General features: G+C 41.3%; 2 protein-coding genes across 3 annotated transcripts in view; one reads left to right on the forward strand and one right to left on the reverse strand.

Moving 5' to 3' along the window:
• prr14 (proline rich 14) overlaps positions 1-17,373 on the forward strand; it is a 25,105-nt gene extending 7,732 nt beyond the window's left edge. Inside the window, exons 4-10 of one of the 2 annotated variants that reach the window (XM_062050220.1) lie at positions 31-84; positions 3,705-3,745; positions 3,818-5,896; positions 5,972-6,101; positions 10,444-10,553; positions 10,664-10,732; positions 15,420-17,371. In XM_062050220.1, coding sequence (XP_061906204.1) covers positions 31-84; positions 3,705-3,745; positions 3,818-5,896; positions 5,972-6,101; positions 10,444-10,553; positions 10,664-10,732; positions 15,420-15,708 — 2,772 coding nt within the window. In that variant the 3' untranslated portion in view covers positions 15,709-17,371. Of the gene's footprint in view, positions 1-30; positions 85-3,704; positions 3,746-3,817; positions 5,897-5,971; positions 6,102-10,443; positions 10,554-10,663; positions 10,733-15,419 lie in introns of both variants that reach the window. The other variant, XM_062050221.1, reaches the window with a different exon arrangement.
• Positions 16,032-20,000, reverse strand: part of LOC133651952 (transmembrane protein 265-like) — a 9,038-nt gene continuing 5,069 nt past the window's right edge. The window contains exon 3 of the mRNA XM_062050229.1: positions 16,032-16,439. Within this exon, the coding sequence (XP_061906213.1) occupies positions 16,287-16,439 (153 nt within the window). The 3' untranslated portion in view covers positions 16,032-16,286. The remainder of the gene's footprint in view (positions 16,440-20,000) is intronic.

Genomic DNA, 20,000 nt, shown 5'->3' on the forward strand with positions numbered 1-20,000 from the left:
GTCGTCGTTGATGTCCTGTGTTTGTTTTAGGTGCAAGTGTCGAAGCAGCCCAGGGTCGACAGCACATGTCCACATGAGAAGCAGGTCAGTTTGTTTGTCTTTTGTTTCCCGTCGTCTGCCATCTGCACGCCGCCACGTCTTAAATCTGCAGCCGTTTGATCCCCGAGCGGAGCAGCTGTGCCCACGGAACCATGTGTGTCAACATGGCGAGGGGTTAATTGGGTGGCGCTTAATCCTCCTTCATGGTCTGCCGCATCCGACACGGACAAGCCCCTGAGATGTTTCGGGATTGACCCGCTAGCACAAAGATCGCCGCTTTTACTCAATGACACTGTTTGCATCGCTTATCTCGCCTTTCCAGGCGCGCTTGAAATTCTTTAAAATGTTAAAGTTTGAATGCCTTGGAGGTGCTTGGCATTTCTTATACAGCAACACAAAGCTGTCTGAATGTTTCATTCATTGGAGAAAAACCTGTGTGAAGTTGGCCCCCTTATCATTGCAAAAATGTAAATAACACTGCTGTTCATTTGTGCTATTTTTGTGCCGTAAACGTTTTATTTTGTGCAGTTATGGTTTTTATTTACTCTAAAATAAATTTCCTGACTGGTGACTGCAAAATCTCCCCAAACTTGTCCCATTTTTTGTTTGTTATAGTTTTTATGTTACTAACATGTTATTCATAGCCAGTCCCCGCATTTTGTCAAAATCTTCCCAATCATGTCCCATTTATTTGTGCTGCTAATATTTTTGGTCTAACTTTTAGTTTTTATGTTATGGGGCTGGGTAAGAATAAGAACATTATAATATCATAAAAACTATAATATTTATAATAGACAAAAACATTTTACAGCACAAACAAATGGGACACGTTTGGGGAGATTTTGAGATGGTTGGGGGGCTGGTTATGAATAATAACATGTTAGTAACATAAAAACTATAATAGTTAGAAGAAAAATGTTTGCAGCACAAACGTTTAAGACAAGTTTGGGGAGATTTGAACAAGGTAGGGGTTATAACACGTTAACGACAAAAAAGATAAAACGCGAACATAAAAACTATAAAACGTTAACACAAAAAATTTAACACTTTGAAAAAAATGTTTGCAGCACAAACGTTTAAGACAAGTTTGGGGAGATTTGAACGAGGTAGGGGGATTATAACACGTTAACGACATACAAATGATAAAACGCTAACTTAAAAACTATAAAGCGTTAATGTAAAAACTATAACATGTTAAAACAAACAATTTAACACTTTGAAAAAAATGTTTGCAGTACAAATGTTTTAGGCAGGTTTGGGGAGATTTTGACATGGTGGGTGGGGCTGGTTATGAATAATACAACGTTAATAACATACAAACTATAATTGTAGGCCCCAAAAAATTATAGAACAAATGAAGGTGTGGGGTTGGGAGGGCTGAATGACGTCACTAGTCAGAAAATGTATTTTAGAATAACTTAAAAACCGTTACGGCACAAACAACATATTTACGGAACAAACATAGCACAAGGAATTGATTGATTGATTAAAACTTTTATTAGTAGATTGCACAGTTCAGTACATATTCCGTACAATTGACCACTGAAAGGTAACACCCGAATAAGTTTTTCAACTTGTTTAAGTCGGGGTCCACGTAAATGGGGGATAAACCACGGGAATGGTTATTTTTTATTTTATTTTTTGTAATTTCAATTGTAATATGTTTTTTTAAATGTTTTATTTATTTACTCTTTGCCAATACCTAACATTATTTTATTCAAGATTGGAAGTAAATTAATCATGGAAATTTGGAGTGTAAGGTACGCTATAATGATGGTTCGTTACATACCTTGGGCGCAGTAATGGAAAACATAAAACAGCTCAGCTTTTGTGTAAATCGCTTTAATAGTTTTAAAAATCGTACCTAAAAACTAGGAGTGTCTTTATCAGATATCGATCTGGTACAGGGCTGCAGGTTGCAGCTAAACTGTCTAAACAGCTAAATGTCCGAAGATTTAAAGTCGTGGGCACTCTATGGTCCGGATTTTATCAACTTTTATTCGTAACACTCATTAAACGATAAATCAAAGCAACAGACTATAAATCAAATATTTTTCTTATTGAATTAATTCATTAATTGCTGCAGCTCTAGTCCGAGATCAGTTAAAAGACAAGTAAATGTAAAATGTATGATATCATGTACGATACAAGCTGTAGATTCTTAATGAAGCCTTAGTTTGACGCTCCTCTACTTTCTCCTGCTCCCGCTTGCTGCGGCAACAACAAACAAAACTCCAGACGCTCCTCTTCATTTTGTATCATTTACTTGTGAACTCAATCATTCAAAAACGTAAAACAATAACGACGTGGGAACAAATGAATGGCAAAATGAAGCGAGTTTGTTACAGTAAAAAAGAGTTAGTAAAAGTAAGAGTAAGAAAAAGTAAGAGTGAGGTCAAAAAACTGTGGCTCGATTCCCCATACCTGACTGCCATTACCCACAATACATTGTGTCCAAAACCCTCTTACCACACAGATCCTTCCGCCATATATGCAATTAAACAGTTACGTCATCAAATTATTTAGACAAATGTAATAATTACAAATGAAATATACCTTATAATTATTCTAAGCATGCAAATAAAGTAAATAGTCCCATTTTGGCTGAATAAACGTAAAGCACCTTCCATAAAACGTAAATGAACTTAAACAGCATTTAGACTCCTACACAAGCAGTCCTGCAGTTGTTTACTTGTGCAAAGCTAGACAGTTAACGTCTACTCGATTTTTATTTATTCCAATTCTAAATAGATAATTTTAGAGAATTGGTTTGAATATCTATCTATCTATCTATCTATCTATCTATCTATCTATCTATCTATCTATCTATCTATCTATCTATCTATCTATCTATCTATCTATCTATTAAAGACATTCTATATGTTGTAAAAATATAGATATATATATTTGTGTGTGTGTGTATATATATATATATATATATATATATATATATATATATATATATATATATATATATATATTTACAATTATTTTATTAAGTAAATGTTATTTATTTATTGTATTTAATCATGTATGAAAATATAAATGTTTTATAACTAATGTGAAAATCATACGTATGTGTGTATATATATATATATATGTATGTGTGTGTGTATATATATATATATATATATATATATATATATGTACAGTATGTTGAAAAAATATATACGTACAGTATATATCTTATAACCTAATTTATACATATATATATTTTGAAAACATATATATTTATTTATAAATAAATATGTATATTTTGAAAACATATATATATATATTTATTTATAAATAAATTTTTAAAAACTTTTTAAAAGACATTTAAGCCAACACTGCGAGTATAAGTCCTACGTCAGCAGCCAAGAGGAGCTTTTGTAGCTTTTATGAGAAGTTTTTGGTCAAATTTATATACCAAATTTTATATATCGAGAATCGATTCTGAATCACCTCAAGAATAGGAATCGGATTGTTAGGTGCCCAAAGATTCTCACCTCTATAAACAAGTATCAAATAATTATAGTCGCACATTAATTGCAGATACAAAGTATTCAAGACGGAAGCGGATTAGAAAGTATCCAGTAACAAACGTGTCCACATCATTCAATTTACTGCAACATGAGCTTGACTTGACACAATAATAGTTTTAAATAACTGAGTTTATTTTGCAGGATGGAAGTGATTTTAGTGCTGCGGCAGAGTGCCAAAACACGTAAGTGAGATCATCTTCCTGGACATCTTGTCTGCTGGGTTTGAGCCTCATCTTCTCCATCTTTTCTTCCAGGGAGAAGCAGCAAAGCATCCCTACAGAGAACCAAACTGTGTTCCACAAAGAACGTCTGGCGGAGAGGCTGGAGGCCACACCCGCCGCTCCTGCCTCCTCCGTGTCCGTCCTGGATCCGCACAACGCGACCGCTTCGGCTCCTGCGGGATGGGTCAACCCTTTTTTTCAGTCCTTCAAGTCCAAGATGGCCACCTTCACCGAAATAGTCATGAGTCCTGTTAAACTCCTCAAAGACAAAAGCATTCCTCTTCTGCACGCGCTGATCGAGCAGGATGACAGAGAAGCTCCCAAGCGGAGTTTGTCCACTCAGGTCCATCAACCTGACCCAAAAAGTGACTCCCAGTGTTCTAGGAGATTGTTTAACGTGGACTCATCAGCTTCACCAGAGCACACGACTCAAGTGCCTTCACCCTGCAACACGCCAACGAACCATCTGCCAGCACAGGAGACCTTTGTAAAGATGGCCGACGTCATGGAGGAAGAGGAGGTACTCGAAGAAACTGGGCTCATAAAAGCCCGGCTGAGGAAGCAAACCGGAAGTAAAGATAACATTGAAATATCTCCACCCTCATTTCCTTGTGAGTCCGTGCTTCATGACCATGTGAAGATCCCAAAAAATAAAAGCCTGCTCCGGGTGGAACTTAAGAAGGACGCCACAACCAACTCTGGCCTTTTGCAGTCCAAGAGACCGCTAAAACCCAATTGTAACTTCAAAGTCCTGGTCCAGATCAAAAGAATGAAGGTGACTTCAAGCCCGACAGAGTCCAAAAATCAAGTCGAGCTCGTTGGACAGGCACCGCTCACACAGGAAGTTGTGTTTGCAGAAGCAGCTTTACACGGACAGGAAATGCTCAAGCCTGCCGCCAGGACACGGAATGTTGCAGCGAGAGTGAAGCGGAAAGTAAAAGGTGGGCCAGAACTGAATGGAGCATCAGGCCCGCCGGCCCAAAGTGCCTCAGGAGCCACCTCAGTGGACTCTCTGCTTCCAGTCGGCAACGAGAGCAAGCAGAAAGGCGGCGGCAACAGGAAGATGAAGCCCGGCCCCGTGTGCAGAACGCACAAGGCGAGAGGCGACCTCTGTGAACCCGACGTCGGTGCTGACCCGGTAGTCACGCCCGCTCAACAGGTTCTGCTGCAGGGAGTGAGCGAAGGCAAGAATGTAAACACCAATGCACGCAAACGCAAATCGCTCATCTCGTCGCAGCCCGACGCACTCGCATGCTTATCTTCTGAGCACGTGCGAAACACGACCCGCAGTCTGGCCGTCAAGAAAGCCAAGAATTGTTCTGAATGTTCCGTCTCAGACGGGATTCAACAGCTCAGCCACGTCCAAAGCAAAAGAACTAAATCTAAAATGTCCACGGAACCACTTTATTTTGAAATGACGCCGTTTGAAGGGAACGGACAGTCGGATCTTCCGTCCCTCAGAACCCACTCAGAATGTAGCGAGATGTTCGACATTGATGTTGCTTCCTGTGACGCTCAGGAGGCAGATGATCCAAACTCCAGCGCCTCCAGGTTACGGACCAGCGCAAGGAGGGCGAACAGGAAGCAGCCCCGAGCGGATCACCACTGGCGGCGTTCCAAACCGGGTCGCGCCGACAGGACCAACTCGGCCACCACGGAGGACCTGCCGACGTATGTGAGCCCCAAAGAAAGCCGGAACCACCTACTGCGCAGCTTTTCCTGCCCGGAGATCCCCTCGCTCTACGCCGCGACCCGCTCCCCACTTCCTGGGTCGCACCAGCAGCTGCCTGCGCACGCCTCCGTCCTCGCTCATGTTCTCCAAGGCTCGCGTCGGGCCCGACGCCACACGGTGGGCAGCATGGAGGTAGAGAGGGAGCTCGCCCCCCTGTGCCTGCGGAAGGAGGTGTACCCATCCAGGCGCTCCGTCCCATACGACCTGACGTCCCACAGCCTGTCCCCCAGCTCCTCCCTCACACTGCTGGCTTCCTGTTTCCTCTCCAGCCCCCTCGCCTTTCTCTCGGGGAGGGGCGAGGCCGCCATATTAAGCCACACGCCCTCTTCTTCGCCGTTACTCATGAGTCGCACCTGTGGCACCCTAGACGCCGGCACCAGGTACCATTCTTCTTCTATGTGTCACATGACGAGGTTTATTAAGTGCCATGACGTAAACGTGGCGTCTCTCCGCAGCGGGAATGTGCTGCAGTCTGACGGGAGACATCAGAGCGAGGAAGAGGAGGAGGACGCCAGCTCTTCCAGTCAGGAGTTTGACGAAGCAGCACTGAGAGAAGAAAAGTTTCTGTCCGACTCTGAACTCAAGGTAGATGCATTTAATAATCATGTTTATATAATGAAACATGTTCATGTCGACAAGCTGTCTATATGGACCCAATCGTCAAGTCCCGCTCCATCATGTTGTTATTACTCAAAGTAACCACTAAAAGTTGACGTCGACATACATGGTGGACTTAAAATTTGAGAGCCAAAGTGTCCAATTTTACAAAAAAAAGGTCTGTTTATGTCAATATAGTTGAAATATACTTAAAGGGGAACTGCACTTTTATGGGAATTTTGTTTATTGCTTGGTTTTAAATGACATCACGTCCGGCTCACATCAGAATCAGAAATACTTTAATAATACCCAAGGGGAAATTAAGATTTTCAGCACAATCCCATTCAAGAGCAGACAAACATTACAGGGAGACAGAACAGTATCGCTGACAGGTCTGCCAACTTCCGGGGCCCCTTACAAAAAAGGTCAGAAACAGCTAAACGTTGGGGGGTAAGAAAAATTCAGACTAAGCTTTGGCCCCTGGAGAGGAAAGGAAAAAAGAACTCATAGCCATAGCACACATAAATATGTGTATAAGAAGAAAACATCAAAGGACATTAAAGACATTAAAAGAGCAGAGCTGATGCAAGCAGCACTTCTACACACATCCACAAAAGTAAAACAACAAAAAAACAAAACTAAAAAAATATCATATACACATGTGTTGGTTCCACGCCATCGTCTGCTGGGGTGGGGGGAGCATGGCCAGAGACAGGAGCAGACCCAACAAAGCAACTAAGAGAGCTGACTCCACCCTCGGCCGCCCACCAACTCTCGGCCAGTGTCAAGTCCGCATGGATGAGCGAGGATACGTCCAAGGAGACCGAGGTGTCGGTGTTGATACCTGCTCATTCAGCCAAGACACTGTAAAGCTTGTTTGTCCCGGCGCTCGGCGCCAGCTCCGCAGCCCTGTCTCTATCCCGCTCATTAAATACTGGTGGTGGTCAAGCCAGTGTCTGTTCTCAACGGGTAATAGGTGGCATTTAGACTTTCTCGAACAAAAATGCTCTATGGTTGTGTTGTTTTCGGCTGTAAGAACCATTTTAATTGCGAAAAGGATAACTGTTTCTTCAGAGTTGCTGCAGAGGTAATCAAGAAGGGTGGAAGAGTGCAACATTTAGCAGCACGCTCCCCAGTCCAAGGGAGCACAGTCGAAGAATGCACACGTTTGCAGTGATCACTCCATTAAGGGTTTGTGTGATATACATTTAACATTTATTATTTCCCATTTAAGTATTATCTTGATATTATTTTTATTTCTTAAACAAGTTTGCTACGAGTGTTTCGAAAAGCATCAACTCGGCGGGTCTAAATAAAAGAAACAAATGTTAGCAAAACCTAAAAGAGTTAGGCTTTTACCAAGGGCAGCAATCATAAATGAAGCTTTCATTACATCCATCCATTTTCTACCGCTTATTCCCTTCGGGGTCGCGGGGGGCGCTGCAGCCTATCTCAGCTACAATCGGGCGGAAGGCGGGGTACACCCTGGACAAGTCGCCACCTCATCGCAGGGCCAACACAGATAGACAGACAACGTGCACACTCACATTCACACACTAGGGCCAATTTTAGTGTTGCCAATCAACCTATCCCCAGGTGCATGTCTTTGGAGGTGGGAGGAAGCCGGAGTACCCGGAGGGAACCCACGCAGTCACGGGGAGAACATGCAAACTCCACACAGAAAGATCACGAACCCGGGATTGAACTCAGGACTGCTCAGGACCTTCGTATTGTGAGGCAGACGCACAAACCCATCTTCCACCGTGCTGCCCCTTTCATTACATACATTTATGGATACATTTTGATAAAGATGTGGAAAACATGCTTACTCATAAACGGCGTGTGCAACAGCAACAACAAACATGACTGCAGATGCGAAGTTAAATCATAAAATGCATCCTCCTTACCCGAGCAAATACGGTGCATATTTATTCGGGAGTGTCTTGATACCAATGTCCTTGACCCAGCCACACACAAAGAAGTTGTAGACCTCCATGCTTTTCCAAGTTTTCATCCGTTTTGTCGTGTAGAATGATGTCTGAAGCACGAGATAGTTCGACATGTCTATAACTCTTGCTTGCTTACCGGTAGTTCGACATGTCTATAACTCTTGCTTGCTTACCGGTACTTGCTAGCGTCATTCATTAAACAGCCGTCAGCCTGCAGTCCACACGTATCTCTTATTTATGACTGCCATCTACTGGTCACACTTATACAGTATACCCGGTATACTTGCTCTAAGTAACTATGTAATGTAGTAACACGCACATTCATAATCCATCCATCCATTTTCTACCGCTTGTCCCGTTCGGGGTCACGTGTAATATTTACATATATTGCTCAGTTTAAGCATTCGGCAGTGCATTCATTTCAGAGACGCATCACAGTTTCGCTATTTCCTTCCACAACGACTACTACTCATGGCAGACTTCATGAGAGATTACTACTTTGGGACAGATGATAATCCAGAATGTAATATTTTTAAAAAGCCTGAATTTATGGAGGTTGAGCTACAAGTTTTAGAAGCGGAGTTATAAGTAGATCCAATAAGTAGCAGTAGCAGTAATGCTAAGTGCTAGACAAGCAGATACGAACTACAAACACAATAAAACAATCACTTACTGTACAATGTCGGCTCTCACTGGGATGCCAATTGATGGGATGTTTATATCTTCTCGTTTGGATGAAAATGGAATCATAATCCTCACACAGGTTAAAAAGATTTTAAAAACTGACGACATAGCACCCAACAGCTGACACGAGTGACGGCATACATCCATTTAACAAGTTAACAATTACTGAATCATCACCATATTTGATTTTTGTCCTGTCGTCATATATACTCTGACATTTGTGTACACAATAAACAAGAGGGGAGATGTAGAAGTACCTTTCCTGACAAAGTATCATTGACCTTGACTTTCTGGTTTCTGTTCGTTAAAAATGTAAATAAAAACAATATAAAGATAATACTTCATCGGGGAGTACTAAAGGAGTAAATTATATTAAAAATATATCAAACAAACCTTTAACAAAGTGGTCACTGCAAACTTGTGCGTTCTTTTTACTCGTCGTTTTTTGTATAATCTTGCACGCTTCCACCCTTCTCGATTACCTCTCGAGAAACTCTTGTTAATCCTTTTCACTATTTAAACGGTTTGTACGGCTGAAAAAAACGCAAGCATAGGGCGTTTTTTTTTAAGGCTAATTGGCGCCTAGTACCCATTGCGAACAGCTGGCTTGACCACCACACATTTAATGAGCTGGAGGTGATGTCATGTAAATCCAAGCAATTGAGCCAATGCTGTGAATACTTACAGTACAGGCCAAACGTTTGGACACACCTTCTCCTCATTCAATGCGTTTTCTTTATTTTCATGCCTATTTACATTGTAGATTGTCACTGAGGGCATCAAAACTCTGAATGAACACATGTGGAGTTATGTACATAACAAAAAAAGGTGAAATAACTGGAAACATGTTTTATATTCTAGTTTCTTCAAAATAGCCATCCTTTGCTCTGATTACTGCTTTGCACACACTTGGCATTCCCTTGATGAGCTTCAAGCACACCTGTAAAGTGACAACCATTTTAGGTGACTACCTCTTGAAGCTCATTCAACGCATTGAATAAGAAGGTGTGTCCAAACTTTTGGTCTGTACTGTATGTGCATGGGATTTTGTTTTTGTTTTAATTTTTGATACATTTGCAAAATTTAAAAACAAAACTTTTCACATTGCCATTATGGGGTATTGTGTGTAAAAGTTTGAGGACTTAATTGATTGCATTTTGGAATAAGGCTGTAACATAAATGTGGAAAAAGTGAAGCGCTGTGAAAACTTTACAAATGCACTGCATATGATATAACATAAACAAGAATTAAAATGTAAATATGCACTGATACAATAAAAACAATGGCCACAATTACAAGTAAATGTGTAGTTTTGATTTCCACTCTTTGGTTATGTCGACATAAACTGAGTACCGGTACTTTGTGATATCCAATAGAAGAGAAAAGACATAAATTTGCTTGTGGCAGTGGTGGCTACTAGTTTGACATAATCGCTGACTTTGCTTGATTGGCAGTTGGAAAAAAACTAACTTTTTTTTATGTCACTTATTTAAGTCGTTCTTTTTATGTCACTTTAAGTCGTTCTTTTTATGTCACAAAATGGAGGCGCCAGCTTGTGTAGCAACAAAGTTGCTAAGTTGGCAACACTATTAATCCCCGCTGCTAAATCTTCTTATTCTCTGGCAGACCAGGTGCATTATGAAGATAGATTGTTGTTGCCGCCATCTTGGTCAGGGCGCTAATTCTCCTCCTTGCAGGTGGGGCAAAAGCACGAGGAGCGGGGAAAGGTGTCGTGCATTCGAATTCGCAAAGCGCTGCCCAAACCTCAGAACAACCTGACACCCATGGGCCTCCCGAAACCTGTCAGGTGTGTAAGCCCGCGTTCATGCGGCCATCTTGTCCATGTTTTCCCAATCATCATCAGACGCTACGGCGTTCTTTCTTATTTTCTGCCATTTATTTTTGCTACCACACCAGGATTAAGAAGAAGCAGTTTAGTTTGGAGGAAATTTACACCAACAAGAACTTCTGCAAACCTCCTGAAAGGTGAGCTCAGTTACATTAGTGTTTACCAGCCATGCCAGCATACATAAACTCAAGAGTATATGCTCAAGCCGACAAAGCAAATTAGTGTAATAACTATTATATTTAATAATGCACTTATTCTATTTTAAAAATCGACTGAGGGCAATAAAAAAATGTATGCATCTTGAAAATGGCCGCTGACTACACTATGGGTATATTACTACACATTTCTGGTGAATAGGGGTGTCCCAGTACAACCTTTTCAATTCCAATACGATGCCGGTATTGGGGCCTTGAGTATTGGCTGATACTGATATTGATCGGATATCAGCAGGAGTAATACATACTTTTGTTTTGTAGTGTTAAATGTTAGAAAAGCTTTGACTAAGTCAATTGAGTCAAACACAGTAATTGTTGGTAAGAAAAACTTTAACCTATTTATTATTATTAACCGTCTGGAATGGACTTATGCTGTCTTTAAGGTTGAAGTGGAGTGGTAATTGTTTTTTAATGACTTTTAATGAAGTTAAAATGATGACCAATTACCGATTACCATGAATTGATTTACGTGGACCCCCGACTTAAACAAGTTGAAAAACTTATTCGGTTGTTACCATTTAGTGGTCAATTCCATCCATCCATCCATCCATTTTCTACTGCTTATTCCCTTCGGGGTCGCGGGGGGCGCTGGAGCCTATCTGGTCAATTGTACGGAATATGTACTGTACTGTACAATCTACCAATAAAAGTTTCAATCAATCAATCAATGATGCAGTCGGTTGAGTGATGCGGACACGTTTGTTACTGGATACTTTCTAATGCACTTCTGCCTTGGAGACTGTAAGTAAGATACAACTATAATTATTTGATCCTCCATTTACAAACTATTAGATGGAGACAAACCATGTCTGTGTGTACGGACGCTTCATTCGTTCATTTTGTGTCCCACTGGCAGCCATTTTGAGCTTGCTCATGTTGAAGAGTTTGAGGAAGCAGGCTTCGTACCACTGCAAGTTTTTAATTATGATGAGACCTGACTTTTCGTGAAAAGTATGCCAAAGCAGATTTATTTCACAGCGCAGGAGAAGACACGACCGCTTGTTCAGCGGCGTCTCTTTCAAGAGCACACACACACACACACACACACCTCACTCTCACCCTCTGCCTGTCAACGTTAGTGTGAAGTGGATTTTGTTTTCCCAGTGTATATTATTGTAGCATCATGGTTGTTAAAAGTTAAGGATTTTTGTGATTACTGATCGTTTGTGAGGGCACCAAAGGGACTTGTGTGTGTGTGTGTGTGTGCATCTTGGCAGAGCAGCACACACAGCACAGTTCAGTTTGTTAATAAGGAGATAGTTAATCCATCATCTCCTTGTTATGTTAGTCTGATATACAGTACTGTATAACACTTTATATTGTGTACAAATTGTACAAACCTTCACTAAGATATGGACTTTTGTCGAGGCTGAAACTCATTATTCATATTTATATTGTTTTTTGTGGAAAAATTTGCTTGACTATACAAAATGTTCTATTTACGAACGCTGTTCATAAAGCGAGGTTCGACTGTATTGACATATGAGCTATTTAGACTACCGGTAATAGTTTTTCAAAGCAGGACACTTTTCACGTATGTCTAGCTCAGAGGTGTCAGGAGTGCGGCCCGGGGGGGGGAATTTTCGGCCCGTAGCGGTTTTTTAACGGCCCACAGCACAATCGTTATCATTGTAATATTAGCATATATATATATTTATGTATCCATCCATCCATTTTCTACCACTTGTCCCTTTTGGGGTCGCGGGGGGTGCTGGAGCCTATATCACCTGCTCATGGGCGGAAGGCGGGGTACACCATACGTGTGTGTGTGTGTGTGTGTGTGTGTATATATATGTATGTGTGTGTATATATATATATGTGTGTATATATATATATACACTACCGTTCAAAAGTTTGGGGTCACATTGAAATGTCCTTATTTTTGAAGGAAAAGCACTGTACTTTTCAATGAAGATAACTTTAAACTAGTCTTAACTTTAAAGAAATACACTCTATACATTGCTAATGTGGTAAATGACTATTCTAGCTGCAAATGTCTGTTTTTTGGTGCAATATCTACATAGGTGTATAGAGGCCCATTTCCAGCAACTATCACTCCAGTGTTCTAATGGTACAATGTGTTTGCTCATTGGCTCAGAAGGCTAATTGATGATTAGAAAACCCTTGTGCAATCATGTTCACACATCTGAAAACAGTTTAGCTCGTTACAGAAGCTACAAAACTGACCTTCCTTTGAGCAGATTAAGTTTCTGGAGCATCACATTTGTGGGGTCAATTAAACGCTCAAAATGGCCAGAAAAAGAGAACTTTCATCTGAAACTCAACAGTCTATTCTTGTTCTTAGAAATGAAGGCTATTCCACAAAATTGTTTGGGTGACCCCAAACTTTTGAACGGTAGTGTATGTGTGTGTATATATATGTGTGCGTATATATATATATATATATACAGTATGTGTGTGTATATATACTGTATGTGTGCGTATATATATGTGTGCATATATATAATATATATATATATATATATATATACCGTATTTTTCGGATTATAGGTCGCTCCGTAGTATACGTCGCACCGGCCGAAAATGCATAATAAAGAAGGAAAAAAACATATATACGTCGCACTGGAGTATAAGTCACATTTTTGGGGGAAATTTATTTGATAAAATCCAACACCAAGAATAGACATTTGAAAGGCAATTTAAAATAAATAAAGAATAGTGAACAACAGGCTGAATAAGTGTACGTTATATGACGCATAAATAACCAACTGAGAACGTGCCTGGTATGTTAACGTAACATATTATGGTAAGAGTCATTCAAATAACTATAACATATAGAACATGCTATACGTTTACCAAACAATCTGTCACTCCTGATCACTAAATCCGATGAAATCTTCTTCCTCGTCGTCGCTCCTGGTTTGCGCCGCTAGCGTCTTTTCTTTCTGCTGCTCGATCGCCGTTTTCTGCTTCATATTTCACTACGTCCAGCTTGTAATCTGCAATATATGATTTCCTTTTCGTTGCCATTTTTGTTCAGTTTTTATAAGTTACCGCCAATGTAGAAATGATCCATTTTAATAGCTACGGCAGTAGCATATAGCAGTTAGCATCCCATGACCCACAATGCACTTCTGCCATGACCCTACCCCGCCGAATTCTTATTGGTTGACGTGTGTGTGACGATTGCTGACATTTTACTTCGTCTCTTCCGTGAATGAGATAAATAATATTATTTGATATTTTACGGTAATGTGTTAATAATTTAACACATAAGTCGCTCCGGAGTATAAGTCGCACCCCCGGCCAAACTATGAAAAAAACTGCGACTTATAGTCCGAAAAATACGGTAATATATAGCAACATTAGCTTCTTTTTTTTGGTGCAAATTTTACAGGTATACAAATCAACGTCAAATATTTTGTTACTTGACGAATAATATCTGTTAGCATGCTAATGTTAGTATGCTAGCTTTTTTTTAGCTAATTTTGTAGGTATACACCGCAGTTAATTTTAGTACTTGTTGCATGCTAACTTTAGCATTTCACCCCAGAATAGTATATTTTGGTACATGACGCATGTTACACTTAGCATTTTAGCATGAAATATTTTTTAGCTAATTTAGCAGGTACCGTATTTTTCGGACTATAAGTCGCAGTTTTTTTCATAGTTAGGCCGGGGGTGCGACTTATACTCAGGAGCGACTTATGTGTGAAATTATTAACACATTACCGTAAAATATCAAATAATATTATTTAGCTCATTCACGTAAGAGACTAGACGTACAAGATTTCATGGGATTTAGCGATCAGGAGTGACAGATTGTTTGGTAAAGTACAGCATGTTCTATATGTTATAGTTATTTGAATGACTCTTACCATAATATGTTACGTTAACATACCAGGCACGTTCTCAGTTGGTTATTTATGCGTCATATAACGTACACTTATTCAGCCTGTTCACTATTTATTTATTTATTTTAAATTGCCTTTCAAATGTCTATTCTTGGTGTTGGGTTTTATCAAATCAATTTCCCCAAAAAATGCGACTTATACTCCAGTGCGACTTATATATGTTTTTTTCCTTCTTTATTATGCATTTTCGGCCGGTGCGACTTATACTCCGAAAAATACGGTATACGCAACAGAGTCATATATTTTGGTATTATGTTATTGTTAACATAATGTTATTATTTTGCTCATCTTGCTGGTATTTCTTGTTACTTTACGTTATTTGGCCAGCATGCTAACTGTTAGCATTCCAGTTTACGATTTGGCTCTTCAGCATTCACACAAAATGTCTACAGAAATTGCATTTAACTAAGCATTGTACTGGTTTTGATTGTCCCCTGCATCCTTTGATTTGTCACTCTGTGGCCCTCAGTGGGAAAAACTTGGCTTGGTTTAGCTTGTGTGCTTAGCTATTGTGTAGCATGTTTAGCTTCTGGTAAATGACTTGAATTTAATAGAATAAATTGTGAGCTTATTGGAGGACATTTAGATGTTAACTTTGCTCAAGTAAACAGGCTGCAGGACATTTTAGATACGAGTCGACATCATCCGTTTTTATGCTGATATCGGAGTGAATGTTTAAGAAACTGTTTTGAGTGTTTCCAGTCCACGAAAGTCCATTTTTGTCTCTTCCTCAGCCGGCTGGAGACAATCTTCGAGGTTCCGCTCAGTCGACGCAACGGCTCCGAGTCCTGCTTCGGCCAGCGGCGCTTCAAGCGCTTCTTGGAGTTCCTGGAAGTGGGCGAGGCCAGGAAGCCAAAGAAGCCGCCGGTGGGCGTGGGTAAGTCGTCACGCACCAGGCGAGGGGGCTTCGCCAAAGACGACGACGCTGCCGCCGCCCTCCAGGCGCCGGACCCCGACACGCTTCTCTGCGCCAAGCTGGACCAGCTCAACTTGTGGCTGATCCACGACCAGGTGGACTGTTGACCTGTTTGACCGCCATCTTCTCTCCCCCCCCCCTAATGTCCCCTGAACGCATCGCCGCACTGGAAGCCTTCTGGAGTGTTGTTTTTTTTTTACTCCTGCGTTCTTCCTGTCAGTGTGGTCGTCATGGTTACCTCTGTAGTATACTGGCAGCTCTTATTTATTACGCTAGTTGCGACGCGCCACTGTTGTCGTGCGCGTGTTGTGCTGTTGCCAAGCGACCAGGGTGCGAACAAGGTGGCCTTAATGGTAAACATTGAACTTGTGGGCGTGTTTGTTTTGTTACCGTGCTTCAAGTGACTCCCACAATTTTTTAAAGCATTCATTATAAAAATCGTTTATTTCTATAAAAGCACAACACATAGAGGCAGTTATTAATAAAGTAAGAATGCAATAATTACGTTACTGCCATGTCGACTAATTTATTGGCTTCTCTACTGCCTTCAGTATTGTGGAATTGTTATGAAGTAGTTGTCGCCAGCTTGTAGTTTTATACCGAGCGTCGTCATGGTGGACAATAAATAAATATCAGCCTATAAACATGTTTGTACAAGTCTGCGTGTTCTCCCGTGACGTCCGTCTCAGTCTAGCAGCGTGACCAAGTAGGAGATGAGCGCCATCAGGAGCGGCGCCAAGACCAGGATGGCAAACCACGTCACGATGGAGATGATGGCAAACTTTCTGGCTCGCCGCGAAAACTTCCTGGACGCCTTCTCGTTCGGTTCCCACTCGGCCTGTTGGGGGGAAGCAGGGGGCAAACACCTTTTTTGTCGTTTGGTTGTCACGGCAATCAATGAAAAACACATCATCCAGCTAAAATGTTGATATATAGTCTTCAAAATTATCATAACTATTAATGTGGAGGTCAGGGTCTACAACCATTTCCAGGCCAAGGACCCCTAGACTGGTGAAGCAGAGACCCCTGCCTTTATACACTATATTGCCAAAAGTATTTGGCCACCCATCCAAATGATCAGAATCAGGTGTCCTAATCATTTGGAGGAATTATTGTGTGGGGCTGTTTTTCAGGAGTTGGGCTTGTTGACCCCTTAGATCCAGTGAAAGGAACTTTGAATGCTCCAGGATACTAAAACATTTTGGACAATTCCATGCTCCCAACCTTGTGGGAACAGTTTGGAGCGAGCCCCTTCTTCTTCCAACATGACTGCACAAAGCAAGGTCCATAAAGACATGGATGACGGAGTCTGGTGTGGATGAACTTGACTGGCCTGCACAGAGTCCTGACCTGAACCCAATTAGAACACCTTTGGAATGAATTACAAACCCCGTTTCCATATGAGTTGGGAAATTGTGTTAGATGTAAATATAAACGGAATACAATGATTTGCAAATCATTTTCAACCCATATTCAGTTGATTATGCTACAAAGACAACATATTTGATGTTCAAACTGATAAACATTTTTTTGTTTGCAAATAATCATTAACTTTATAATTTGATGCCAGCAACACGTGAAAAAGAATTTGGGAAAGGTGGCAATAAATACTGATAAAGTTGAGGAATGCTCATCAAACACTTATTTGGAACATCCTACAGGTGAACAGGTAAATTGAGAACAGGTGGGTGCCATGATTGGGTATAAAAGTAGATTCCATGAAATGCTCAGTCATTCACAAACGAGGATGGGGCGAGGGTCACCACTTTGTCAACAAATGCGTGAGCAAATTGTTGAACAGTTTAAGAAAAACCTTTCTCAACCAGCTATTGCAAGGAATTTTGGGATTTCACCATCTACGGTTCGTAATATCATCAAAGGGTTCAGAGAATCTGGAGAAATCACTGCACGTAAGCAGCTAAGCCCGTGACCTTCGATCCCTCAGGCTGTACTGCATCAACAAGCGACATCAGTGTGTAAAGAATATCACCACATGGGCTCAGGAACACTTCAGAAACCCACTGTCAGTAACTACAGTTGGTCGCTACATCTGTAAGTGCAAGTTAAAACTCCTGTGCAAGGCGAAAACCGTTTATCAACAACACCCAGAAACGCCGTCGGCTTCGCTGGGCCTGAGCTCATCTAAGATGGACTGATACAAAGTGGAAAAGTGTTCTGTGGTCTGACGAGTCCACATTTCAAATTGTTTTTGGAAACTGGACGTCGTGTCCTCCGGACCAAAGAGGAAAAGAACCATCCGGATTGTTATAGGCGCAAAGTTGAAAAGCCAGCATCTGTGATGGTATGGGGGTGTATTAGTGCCCAAGACATGGGTAACTTACACGTCTGTGAAGGCGCCATTAATGCTGAAAGGTACATACAGGTTTTGGAGCAACATATGTTGCCATTCAAGCAACGTTACCATGGACGCCCCTGCTTATTTCAGCAAGACAATGCCAAGCCACGTGTTACATCAACGTGACTTCATAGTAAAAGAGTGCGGGTACTAGACTGGCCTGCCTGTAGTCCAGACCTGTCTCCCATTGAAAATGTGTGGCGCATTATGAAGCCTAAAATACCACAACGGAGACCCCCGGACTGTTGAACAACTTAAGCTGTACATCAAGTAAGAATGGGAAAGAATTCCACCTGCAAAGCTTCAAAAATGTGTGTCCTCAGTTCCCAAACGGTTACTGAGTGTTGTTAAAAGGAAAGGTCATGTAACACAGTGGTGAACATGCCCTTTCCCAACTACTTTGGCACGTGTTGCAGCCATGAAATTCCAAGTTAATTATTTGCAAAAAAAAAATAAAGTTTATGAGTTTGAACATCAAATATCTTGTCTTTGTAGTGCATTCAATTGAATATGGGTTGAAAAGGATTTGCAAATCATTGTATTCCGTTTATATTTACATCTAACACAATTTCCCAACTCATATGGAAACGGGGTTTGTAGAACGGAGACTGAGAGCCAGGCCTTCTCGACCAACATCAGTGTGTGACCTCACCAATGCGCTTTTGGAAGAATGGTCGAAAATTCCTACAAACACACTCTGCAACATTGTGGACAGCCTTCCCAGAAGAGTTGAAGCTGTAATAGCTGCAAAAGGTGGACCGACATCATATTGAACCCTATGGGTTAGGAATGGGATGGAACTTCAAGTTCATAAGCGGGTCAAAGCAGGTGGCCAAATACTTTTGGCAATATAGTGTATCTTGTATAACATTTACATTAGACTGGTCCTTGGCATTGTGCAATACTAAGATATTAAAGTTATTCAGTATAGTGCCACTAATAGCTAGCTGGCTGTTAATCGCCAGCTGAAAACTGGTGCGCTAGTCACATGCTGACAATTGGCGCACACATTAATAGCTGACAACTGCCACGTTATTCGCTAGCTGGCAAATGGAACACGCATAGCTAGCTGAAAAAACTGGTGCGCTGACCGCTAGCTAATGACTGCCGCACTCATTGCTCGCTAACAACTGGCATGTTAATCGCCAGCTGACAGTTGAGGCACTTATTGCTAGCTGACCACTAGCGTGCTCTATTGCCGTGCTAATTTCTAGCTGACAACTGGCGTGGTAATCGCTAACTGGCGCATTACTTGTGCGCTGACAGCTAGTGCGCTATATCGCTAGCTGAAAACTGGTGTTCTAATTGCTAGCTAACTTGTGGTGCACTCATTGCTGGTTGACAACTACCGTGCTAATCGCTAGCTGACAACCGGTGCATTACTCACTGACAGCTAGCGTGCTATAATGCGAGCTGAAAATGTGTGCTCTAATGTTAGCTAACTATTGGTGCACTCATCCCTGGCTGACAACTAGTGTGCTAATCGCTAGTTGACATATGCGCTAATCGCCAGCTGGCAACTGGCGCATTACCTGCTAGTTGAAAACTGATACTGTAATTGCTAACTAACTTTTGGTGCACTCATCGCAATCTGACAACTACCGTGCTAATTGCTGGTTGGCAACTAATGTGCTAATCGCTGGTTGACAACTATTGTGCTAATCGCTAGCTGACAACTAGTGCATTACTCACTGACAGCTGGCGCGTTATATTGCTAGCTGCAAATTGGTGCTCTAATGTTAGCTAACTATTGGTGCACTCATCACTGGTTGACAACTAACGTGCTAATCGCTGGTTGACAACTACTGTGCTAATCGCTAGCGGACATCTGGTGCATTACTCACTGACAGCTGAAAATGTGTGCTCTAATGTTAGCTAACTATTGGCGCACTCATCCCTGGCTGACAACGAGTGTGCTAATCGTTAGTTGACAGATGTGCTAATCGCTAGTTGAAAACTGATGTATTACTCACGGACAGCTGGTGCGTTATATTGCTAGCTGCAAATTGGTGCTCTAATGTTAGCTAACTATTGGTGCACTCA

The sequence above is a fragment of the Entelurus aequoreus genome, linkage group LG06, assembly GCF_033978785.1.
Source record: "Entelurus aequoreus isolate RoL-2023_Sb linkage group LG06, RoL_Eaeq_v1.1, whole genome shotgun sequence".
Classification (NCBI taxonomy): Eukaryota; Metazoa; Chordata; class Actinopteri; order Syngnathiformes; family Syngnathidae; genus Entelurus; species Entelurus aequoreus.